Genomic DNA, 10,866 nt, shown 5'->3' on the forward strand with positions numbered 1-10,866 from the left:
CCCATTAGAATAATCAGTGAGTTGCTAACAACCGTAATTATATTTTATTATCCAGTCGTGATCACTTGTTTATGTGAATTTTGACTGATTATCAAGGGAATTGAATAAATTTCTCAATTGATTCAATAGCGATCGACGTTGATTTCACTTGAGAATCTTTTAGTTTTCTCCGAATACATCGGAATTTAGAAGAGAATTCAAAATTTTAGAGACAAGTTTCTCGTGGAAATTTTATAATTTCTCTTGGATTCCGGGGAATTTCTTAAAAATCAATGTATTCCTATTATATTTGATTTTTTCATTTTAAGGTGTCGAGTGCGTTCATTATAATGTGTTTATCCATCGTGCCTTGATGTGAGATAAAAATTTAAAAAGCCCCGTGTTGAATAGAAAAAAAATATTCATCCAAATGCTTTTGTACGAAAAGATTCCTGTTCACGTAAAGTCAACTAATCCTGCAGTCCTGTACATGAATGGGAATAAAATATCATTTTTAACTTTTTTCGTTTAAAAATTCAATACAAAAGTAATCCACCAGATAATTGAGGATATTTATCCCTTTTCTGAATAATTAAGAAAAATTAGTTGCAGCAGTTATACACAAGCTTTTATAACATTTATTTTCAAACTGATAATTTGTCTACTGGATCCTCCCAAAATGAAAACCAAAAAAAATATAGAGAAACCAATGGTCAAGCAATAATCCGGAGTGTCCAGTCCGATAATCCAGATATTTAAAATTTCAAGCCCCATATAAACTCCTGCTGACGCATGTATTTGGTGCATATTATCTATTTTATTTCTGAATAATCAATTCCATATGACGGACAGAAATTTTCATCAAAGAGATAACCCTATCAGTTGAAAAAAAACTAAATTCTTCGAGTGTTTGGGATTTTGGATAAACATCCTTAAACTCTCTCAACATGATCCTGGTAGTATTGATTACCAGCATAGTTCGTGAAAAAGATAATCCCCCAGAAATAAAGTCAATCCCCATTGGTAATCCTCCTCGTTAATTCGTTCCATCAGATTTTGCATAAATGGAAAATCCCAAACTCAATACAAAAAAATTCTCGTATAATAAGAAATAAATAAATAATCTCTCTTATAGGATTTATTTTTAAATTGACAATTCATCTACTGGAAGACGCCAAAAATGAAAACAAAAATTTAAAAAAATCTGGATCCAATGTTCAAAGAATAATCCGGAGTATCCAGTCAAATAATTCAGATATTTACAACTCCAAGTCCCATAAAAACTACTGAACCCTGCATTTAGTGCATATTATCTATTTTATTTCTAAGTAATCAAATCCGGTTGGCGAATTAGAATTTTTATGAACACAAAGAAAAGACTCTGCCCATCAGAAAAAAAATAAAAAATTCTTGGAGTCTTTGGGATTTTGCATAAACATCCCCAAACTCCCAACATGATCCCCGACTATTGATTACCAGCATGGTTTCATGAAAAAGATAATTCCCCAGAAGTAAAGTCAATCTCGCATTGGTAATCCTGCTCGTTAATTCGTTCTATCGGATTTAGCATCAATGGAAACTCGAGGCGGAATGGGCTAAGCGTTATCAGTTCGATAACGCGTCAAACGACAGCGTCGAATAGCGTCGTTTTCCACACGTACAGCAGGCGGGGGAGAACCCCTGCCAGGGGCTCCAAAGCTATGACCGACAAATTATGGATAAGAGCCCGAACTAACCTCCCCCGGATAGTTCAATACAGCATTCAATCAATTCAACTCCCGAGCATTTCTCAATCATAAACTTTGGAGTTCGTTTTCACTTCAACATAGTGGATAACGAGTTTACCAATCAATTATGGGGAAATAGCGTTGGAGCAAGCGTCAATATAGAGTATGAATGCCTGTACCACGCGCACGGAAGAGGGCTAGAGAGAACTAACCCCTCGGGAGGGGGAAAAAAAGAGGAAGAAATAGAAGTATTTTCCACGGTTTTGGCCGATTCATTCGCGATGTGTTGCGCCGCAGTTTTCACGATTTCGGGGGCTTTTGGATGATTTTTTTGTGATTACTTACTCGAATGAGGTGATTGATGAAGAACTGGGCTACACTGGATCAATCCTCAGTCACAAAAAACACCGAAAAACTGGGGGGACAGCAATCACGTCGCAATGGCGCACCGCTAAATGCGTTGAAAGTCTATGGTCATGGTAAAGTCATCTAGCGGCGACGCCGTCAACTTGCTGGTATTTGCGCTAGGCGATTGGTGGGGCTTGGCCAATCAGCAGCCACTGAAGGTGTGAGCGGGAAACGAGGCGCCACTTGCCAGAGGGGTCGTTATTTTTTTCAGGAAGGGGTTTATCTAGATCACAAACATCTGAACACAGATGATAAGTAGATTTAGAAATCGGAGTAGGGATGGGCGATGTTTTTAAAAACGCCGATGGTGTGAATTCGATTTTTCTGGAAAAAACACCGGTAATTAAAAAAATCTATAGTTTTTCTCATTACACAGGAAATTTTTTTTAAATATTTTGTTTTCTTCTCGCTTTTATTAAAGAATATATTGAATGAAAAAAAAAATCGATTCGATAAAGTAATTTTATAGATATCTTAAAGTCATAATTGTAGGAGAAAACACTTCTAAAAATTTATAGACAGGGGTTCCGTTTCCGCTTTACAAAAATATCTGCTCGTCTTGTTCAGATGGTTCAGATCTGGGACTGCCCCTTTGTCAGTTGAGTTTCAAAAATTTAGGAATAAAAGAAATATCTAAGAAGTGAATTAAAATGAGTGGAGCTGTTGAGAAAATTCAGAGGATGATTTCACAGTTAGAAGAAGAGATTGTTCATCACAAATGTGAGGTTGGGAAGAGGGAGAAGGAGCTGTTGATGGTGGAGAAATCCATTGCTCAGGTGAAGATGCTGCAGGAGAAGGCGCTTCATGTGATTAAATGTAATGAAGTTAAATTTCGAGAGTGTGAGGGACGAGTGGAGATGATGAAGGGGAAGTTTGGGAGATTGGGGGTGACGGAGACTGAGGATGTGCAGGGGAATCTCACTGATGAGCTGCTCCGGAAGATTGGTGAGTTGAAGAACCTCAGGGATTTGTTGCAGAAGGAATTACTTGGAAAGAAATGTGGGCTGAATTGAGGAGAATTTTCCACGAAATGTCTTTGAATCAATTAAATTGATTCGTTAATTATCTGAAGTGTAAATTATGTCAGTTATTTTCGTTGAGTTGAGGCACAATTTCAATGAAATGGCAAATTAATCCTGATATCTTCAAAATAATTAAACGTTCATCGTAATGAAGGTAAACAACTAAAAAAATATGAATAATTTATTATTTATAAATTCTGAAATTTATAAATAATTTTAATGAAATGAAAAATCAATTCTAATGTCTTCAGAATAATTACGTGTTCATTATTATGAAAATAAGCATAAAATGGAAGAGCGGGCGTTGAGAATAATAAAGACTGACTAGTTACATATCTCAAGTATAAATTATATCAGTCATTAGCAGACTTTATCGAAATCACTATCGTCACATAAACATTATGTATAGTATACATTCTTGTAGTCAATAAGCGTATGAACATATCGAAGGGATTTATGAGCTAATGGTGGTCAGTCAGTAGTTCCTCGAGTTGATCCACGTATTTCTGGATTTTGTCTCTTGTTTTCTGCTGTTTGGCAATACTGTTCACACCTATTGTCGTTGATTTGCGGATTTTTTTGTCGAGTGTGAGGGCCGTCTGTCGCTTTTTGGAGAGGGTTTTCACGAGATGATTGTTCTCGTCCTCCAAATCGTCCACTAATTTCGTTAAACTGTCGGTTTCTTCGTCGATTTTGGAGACGTCGAAGGTTCTGAGGTGCTCTGCAACGTCTCCAGGTGGTCTCCTATGGAAAAATATAATTTCACTAATTTCACATAATCTTGGATCGATGTTTAGGGATGTTTATTTAAAATCACAAATATTTTAAAAATTTTGTTACTTCACGTTCCAAACAAATTTTTGAAAGAAAACTCATTTTTTTCGATTAAAAGGTGCATTTGCATGCATTTTTCAGAAAAGTGCTGGTGCCAACTATTTTACAAGTTAGCGGAAAAAATTCTTAAAAATGAACAGATTTTAATTTTTGATATCGAATAATTTGAAGCTCATGAAGAGCTAGTTTTCCGCATTTCGAAAAATTTCCCAGCTGAATAATTGACGAATTAACATTCATTTCGTGAAATAAATTGACATGAAATTTGAGTTGACTTTCTCATTAAATTTGAAGTGAAAGTGAAATTTTTTTATTTCGACATGTCTATCGCTTCCGAGTGTTTCATTGCCATCTGAGGGGTGATTAATCAGGGAAAATTTGAACTTTCCACATGAAACACCTTAATGAGGCCATGAACACATACCACGCAATTTCCCCAGGACTGTAGGGTGTTTCCATGAGCAGCTGTTTGAGTTTCCCCAGGCCATCGGTCAAACTCTCCTCAGTCATCATACGATCCAATTCCTCATTCATCCTGTCCAGAAGGTCCTTCCCGATCTTTTCATGAAGCTTATGAATTGTGGAATTGAACTTTGACTCTGAGAGCTTGGATCTGAGGAAACTTTGGCACTCGGCAAACTGCTTCTCGCTGGAGAAAAGCCCCGGACACTCAATAAATTATCGGAAAGACTGGATTCAAATTCATAAACGAGACTGTTCTCTCGGTAATGCATAGCAAGGGGAAACTTTATCGGGTCCTTCAGAGAAATTCAAGTAATGCCTTCATAAACAACGGATTGAATTTCATGCAGGCAAGATATCGAACGTGATTTTTATGTCGTTCCCCACCCGTGAGGCATTTCCTCAGAATATTCTCAATATCTTCAGTTTATTTCTGGTTATACTCAACCGTTTTGTTTGACATCTCGATGATAGCGTGCTCGCGGTCAGGCCGGGACAGGTGCAATTTGAAGATAAAGAAACACAAAGTTGCAAGTGTCCAGGCCTGAGTAAGAACACAAAGGAGTTTTATTCCTTAAAAATTGATGGGTGGATGTCCAAATGAACTCCTAAAACGGATCTTTTCAATAATTTCAAACGATTTAAGAAAATTTCAATGATACGATGATAAAAAGAAAAAAAAAACGAAAAAAATCGCCAAGTACGTCGTTGTTACAGAAATCTCATCAGTAAAATCATCTCCATTGTCACACTATTTACCGTTGACTAGATGCCGGCAGTAAACACACGATAGTAAATCAATTGGGCCCTGCGTGGGAAGGAGACGCTACGATTGAGTCAGAAAAAAAAATCACGCGGATATTGGATTTCCGGTCACCAAAGTAACGGATCAGCATCGAAACCCGTTTGATAATCTTTCGATGTGAAATGAGAGGAGTCCCCCGTAGTGAGCTAAATTAATCCTTACTACCAAAATATTAACGATGAAAATACTGAAATCAAAATGTCCCTGGAGGCCGAAAAATCTTCACACGAGGCGCATGGCAACGGAATGTCTTTGTCCCCGCGGATAGCGGTCAAAAGATTGTTGAGAAACAGATTCTCGAAAAAAGGTTCTCGCGTGTCCCTTTTGAAGGCTTCGTGCACAATGGGCCGAAAACTTGACCGAGCGTTACAGAGGACGGAATGGGAAAAAAAAATAAATAAAGGACTGAGAATTTCGGTGAAGCGTGAGCGAACGCATACGAACGAGACAAAGAGACGCCTAAATAGAGAGCAAGTAGAGTAAACAGGTCATTTCTGGACGGGGTTAGTTTCCGGACGATTTCAACTTGCCTTGAATATTACAAATAAAATGAAAACTGTACTGATCACTTCACCTTTCATCAATCATTTTTTCTATTCATCGACATTTAGTAAACAAAAAAAAATGGCCCAGCCAACTGTTTGCCGATTCCAATTAAAATGCTAATTTCGAATTCTCTTAAGAGACGACGAACCCCGTTTGTCTATATCAAATTCTATACGAGAGATTTCTACTACAATTATTAATTTTGATTTATGAAACTGCTTTATCGACCCGATCATTGCATTCTCGACTCAATGAAGTAGTTTCGTGAATAAAAAACAATAATTGCAGAGAAAAACAATTCTAAAAGTTGATATAAACATAGGAGTTTCGTTTCCCCTTAACCGTCCACCAATTGGCCTGTTCACCCTAAACAAAGAAATGGTTTATTCAGCCTCGTTCGCGTCATCTCGGGTATAACGAGGAAGCTTCGAAATATTTGGGTTGATGATAATCGTGGGGACGTGTGGTGTGAAGGGCAATCGCGTAAACAAAGCGCTTGTTTCAACTGCACCGAATTTTTCGAGATTTTGGCGTCGTGTGGGGGGGAAGCGGGGGGGATATTTAGTGATCTTACCTTACAGAATCCCCAATGTTCTCGAAAACGTGGGACAGAGCTGCTCGCAGGGGCAACGTGTTGTCGGGCTTCTGCTCGGGGACTTGTGATTCTTTCTCGGCCATCGCGACGCTATCGTTTGTGAAGTGGTTGCTCTTGGGGACTGTTTTTGGGACTTTTTGGGGTGGTGATTGTGGGGGAGGAGGCACCAGTCGGTCCTTTGTTGTTACGGAACTGGGAGTACGAGACACGCTCTCGCAGGAGTCGAACGCCGCTGGGGACGTGTGCGGACGGTTTGTAACGGTCTCTCCAGCGGAGTCTCGTGGCGCCCGGGATCATGAACAGCGGCTGGGGAGGGGGTAAGTGCATGATGTAGGTGCCGCTGTAAGTGGCGGGATGTTTAGACGATTTTTAAAATTGAGCTCAATGTGAGGTTATCATTTTCGGGTTTTAAAAAAATCGATTTCGTTAATAATTTTTGTAGTATTAGTTTTGTTATCTTCATTGGAGTTCTAGATATTTTGGAATATTTAGGCTTCAAATGAAAACAATTCCAAATGATAGGAACTTTGATGGGCAATATCTGGAGATTAATAAAGTGAAATTTCAATTTTTTTGATTTTCGGAGAAGTTTTTAAGCTCGGGAATGCGACAGGCCTTCAGCCAATTCACATTTTCGCAGAGAAATTGACTGATGTAGTCGAATATTTAAAGATTTCCTCATTTTGGGACGAATTTTATGAATTCGATTTCAGTAATAATTTTTGTAGTATCAGTTGCATTTCTTTATCTCTATTTTTATTGACGATAGGAAAATTATTTATCCTAAATCGATAAATTTAATCAATCATTCTCACATATATACAGAGGAAGTACAGTTGAACATTTTTGCACAAATTTTTCATTTTCAGAACTTATATCATTTATATATCTCTCCCCTCTCGTCATTATTCCGAATAAACCACAATTTCGAGTGAATTGAGAGAAGTCTTGAACATGCGCTTGATAAAATTATCGAGTTATCGCATCGACAATTTCTCGAATCGATGGTTTCTCTCGTGTGAACGAAAATAGACTGATCATTGAGACTAACACAAGTGTAACGACTCGTGCATTTTTCACCAGAACATGGCAAGATGCTCAGACAGTTCTCTCCCACGACACGTCATACTGCCCTCGTAACACCACTAATAGATCAATAATTTACAAAGTAGTATTGATACAACACTCCTGGTTTGAACGATAAAATAACGTGATTTGTGCTAGACAAATTGCTCGGAACTACTTGCACTCAGTTCTAGCAAACGCCACGCTGATTGTGGATTCAATTCACTGGGATCACGACACAATACCCAAACGTAATTAACCCTCATCACTTTCTCGGGATCACCCTCTACTACTTTGTTCTTTGAGTCTCTCACACACATTATTTGTTGGGACTGAAAACTTATTACGAGGACTGGTCCTTGCTCCATTACTTTGCCCATTACTAAATCAACGTTGTCGATGTCTGGAAAAAAATAACAGTTTGATGAATTTATTTCTAGATTCAACAAGATAAAGATAAAATGGGAATTATGCGTAATTTTTTTAATCCTGAAAATTGATTTCATATTTAAATTCAATGAAAAGATTAAATTATTAATTTTTTTGAAAAAAATAAATTCAATTTTAAACTTTAATAGGGTTTTTTCCATAAATAAAATAATGAAAATAAGATATCGTAGGAATGATTCAAGAAAAATCCTTCAAATTAAAGAAATAAAAATGAATGAAATAATGCAATGAAAAATATACCTAAAATTTTATTGTCCAAATAAAATCCCAGCTTCTTCGCCTGCGTGAGTGGGGTTGCAATGAGATTGTAAGGTGCCTCATGACACCAGTCCTTCAAAATCTCCAATTCCCCCCTGATCATGGCCTCCAGGATATTCGGTATAATATCAGTTTCGCAGTCTTTAAGAAATTTAACTTTATCGAAACTAGGGTCTAGTTTGCATATTTCCGTAAGGGTTTCTGAGAGCTCTGTTTTCTGAAAAAGTCCTCCCATGATGTCTGTCACTTTGTCTGTTAGTAGCCTCGATGCTCTGATCACTGGGTTGTCAGACTCTTCGTATTTTATTTTCCAATCGAGGACTTTGTTGACGTATGGATTGTGATCCTGTGAAAAACATTTATAATTCGTTTTTATTCGTTCTACGGTGCAATTGCTTCATTTTTATTTATTTACAAATTTTTACGCTAAATAATTCGATGGCATACCTTGAAATTCTGCCATGACTGATAGAACTTCGAGTCTTTATGCAACTCAACGCCAGTCGCCTCAGTATTAGCCTCCACAGTCTTCTCCTCAGTCTCCAATATCTCCTTTCGTTTCCTCAACTTCTTCAGTGGCACATAGACACGCCCCTGAATCCCATGATTATCCAGTTCCTTCCTGACGACCTCTGCAGTCTGTGAAATTGTCTGGAAAGCACTGCTCTTCCCCAGAGCCTGACTCTTCTCTGAGATGCTCTCAGCGGCACCTTTCGCTGACTTGGAGATCTCCTCACCGAGCTGACCTGCCTTCCTACCCAATTCTGTTTTACCTGCCTCATCAATCACCTCCTGCACTTTCTCCTTCAGTCCCTCGAGTTTTCCCTTCAACAGTTCAGAGCTTTTCGATGCCTCGGACTCTACCGATTGGAATTTTTGTCTGGCAGATTTTAAGGCGTCGGACTGCTCCAGTTTTTCAGCTTCTTCGCGAAATTTTTTTAGAGATTCTTTCATCTCTTTGTTTTTTTGCATCTCTTGCTTGATGTTTTCCACGAATTGGGTGAAGAAATTCGGTCTTCTGGCTCGATCTGAATACGATCGAGTCTGGGGTGCACAATAATTGGAAGGAATTATTTTATGGGAGACTATTGGAGTTTTTGAAATTACAGACTTTTGAAAAGAGAATTTTTAGTCGAATCAATTGGAGAATAATCATATTTTCACTCGTTTGATGTGGGATTAATGGAGCAAAAGGCATCAGTCATGTAAAATGATTGAAATTTGAATCGTGAAAACGTATATTCATTAACATTTTAAATATTGAAGGTGTTAACAATTTCTTTTCAATGATTTCTTAAAGAATAATAAATAATCAACACTAAATTAAATTTTATGCATTAAAATGAATGAACAATACGAGAAAAAAATAACAATTCGATGACTCTTGATTTAAAAAATTTACAAATTGTCTCCGTCAATAATAAGATTAAGGTGTTTCAAATAATCAATTGGAATCAATTGAAGAATAATGACATTTTCACTCATTTATTGTACGATTAAGGTGACAGTTTACAGCAAAAGTAATTGTTGAAACAAATGGATAATACATAAAAAACACTAATTCAGTGGCTGTTGACGTAAAAAATTCGCGGATTGCAGTCCTAAATACTAAAAAAATTGAAGAATTTCTAATAATGTGATAATGGATAAAACACTTACTGCATGATATATCTGCACCCCGTGAGGCAACGAAGGATTGCATTTCGATATTCGAAAGGGAAAGTCATTTTTGGAGGTATAGGACAGTGATCTGTTCAGTTCCAGCACTCGAGAAATGCCGGTCGAGTTGACCCTACACGTTCGGAGGTTCTGAAACTAAATAACGCAGGCATTAAAGATTGTAAAGATAATGGCATGCATGTGAGATTGTTAACGTGGACGGAAGTGAGGAGGATTTTTTGAATTTTTGGAGCAATGAAATGATAAATAGAATTGAGCAATACGTGATGGACAGCCATGAGGACGTCTCCACTGGCAACATAACCTCCAGCGTGACGAGCGATCATGGAAAAAGCGTGCATTTTAACTGATTAGTGCGACGAAAACTGCATGAACAATGAGGTTTTTCAGTCGGAATTATCCGGGTTTTCTGCAGAATGAGTGTCGTTAATTATTTTCAGTGATTAGTTACCATTTTACGGGCGATTTATCCTAGAGGTTTCAACAAAAATGTGCGAGGGTACGGGTGCAGCCATCTGATGATGAGATGGCGAAGGCCTCAGCCTGCTTAACCTGCATGCAGTTTATTATCCGGGGGGGCTCCGTTCATACTTGCACGACAGTAGTACATATCCCCGACTGTGCATATGTAGACTTCTGAAAAGTCTAAGGGAACAATTGTGCATAAATTCGACTGTGCATAAAAAAACTGTCCATACGCATTTGTCCACCATCCTTGCAGGCGGCCAAACAGTATCGGTAGAGTAGAACTTGCATTCGTTTTATTTGCAGTCGATATTAATTATGGATGGCGCCATGTGTCCCACTATAGTGCAAATGATGAGATCCGATCAATTAGCCCCTCATGCATAGATATTCCAAATTTTTATTTTTTTCCTCATTGAAGTATATCGGGTTTTCAATTGAAAACAGACATCATCTTTAGAGACATTTGTCATCTTTAAAGACTTCTGCACGCCATTTCTCGACCCGCTCTTTCATTTGAGCCCAAAAAGACATTCATATCTTGTCTGACATCGCTGCTACAAACTCGGG

At 37.8% G+C, this 10,866-nt stretch overlaps 4 protein-coding genes across 6 annotated transcripts in view; 1 reads left to right on the top strand and 3 right to left on the bottom strand.

Annotated features, from left to right (window-relative positions):
- The window catches only part of LOC107036799 (heterogeneous nuclear ribonucleoprotein K), a 35,017-nt gene extending 32,829 nt beyond the window's left edge, over nt 1-2,188 (bottom strand). The window contains exon 1 of one of the 3 annotated variants that reach the window (XM_015254988.2): nt 2,052-2,188. The gene's annotated coding sequence lies outside the window, so the exon portion shown is untranslated. The remainder of the gene's footprint in view (nt 1-2,051) is intronic. The other 2 variants (XM_015254983.2, XM_015254989.2) reach the window with 2 other exon arrangements.
- Nucleotides 2,189-2,691: 503 nt separating this feature from the next.
- LOC107036861 overlaps nt 2,692-10,866 on the top strand; it is a 49,634-nt gene continuing 41,459 nt past the window's right edge. The window contains exon 1 of the mRNA XM_015255082.2: nt 2,692-3,059. Within this exon, the coding sequence (XP_015110568.2) occupies nt 2,765-3,059 (295 nt within the window). The 5' untranslated portion in view covers nt 2,692-2,764. The remainder of the gene's footprint in view (nt 3,060-10,866) is intronic.
- LOC107036859 lies at nt 3,465-6,668 on the bottom strand. Its single transcript, XM_015255079.2, has 3 exons — nt 6,358-6,668; nt 4,395-4,619; nt 3,465-3,880 (listed from the first exon to the last, which is right to left on the bottom strand). The coding sequence occupies exons 1-3, from the start codon at nt 6,459-6,461 to the stop codon at nt 3,598-3,600; spliced, it is 612 nt and encodes a 203-aa protein (XP_015110565.1). The 5' UTR covers nt 6,462-6,668; the 3' UTR covers nt 3,465-3,597.
- On the bottom strand, nt 7,137-10,387 carry LOC107036858 (mitochondrial import inner membrane translocase subunit TIM44). The gene is made up of 5 exons (XM_015255078.1): nt 10,283-10,387; nt 9,811-9,966; nt 8,599-9,195; nt 8,134-8,497; nt 7,137-7,846 (listed from the first exon to the last, which is right to left on the bottom strand). The coding sequence occupies exons 1-5, from the start codon at nt 10,283-10,285 to the stop codon at nt 7,599-7,601; spliced, it is 1,368 nt and encodes a 455-aa protein (XP_015110564.1). The 5' UTR covers nt 10,286-10,387; the 3' UTR covers nt 7,137-7,598.

This window comes from Diachasma alloeum, unplaced genomic scaffold (assembly GCF_001412515.2).
Source record: "Diachasma alloeum isolate Michigan unplaced genomic scaffold, Dall2.0 Dall_scaffold_00211, whole genome shotgun sequence".
NCBI classification, from domain to species: domain Eukaryota; kingdom Metazoa; phylum Arthropoda; class Insecta; order Hymenoptera; family Braconidae; genus Diachasma; species Diachasma alloeum.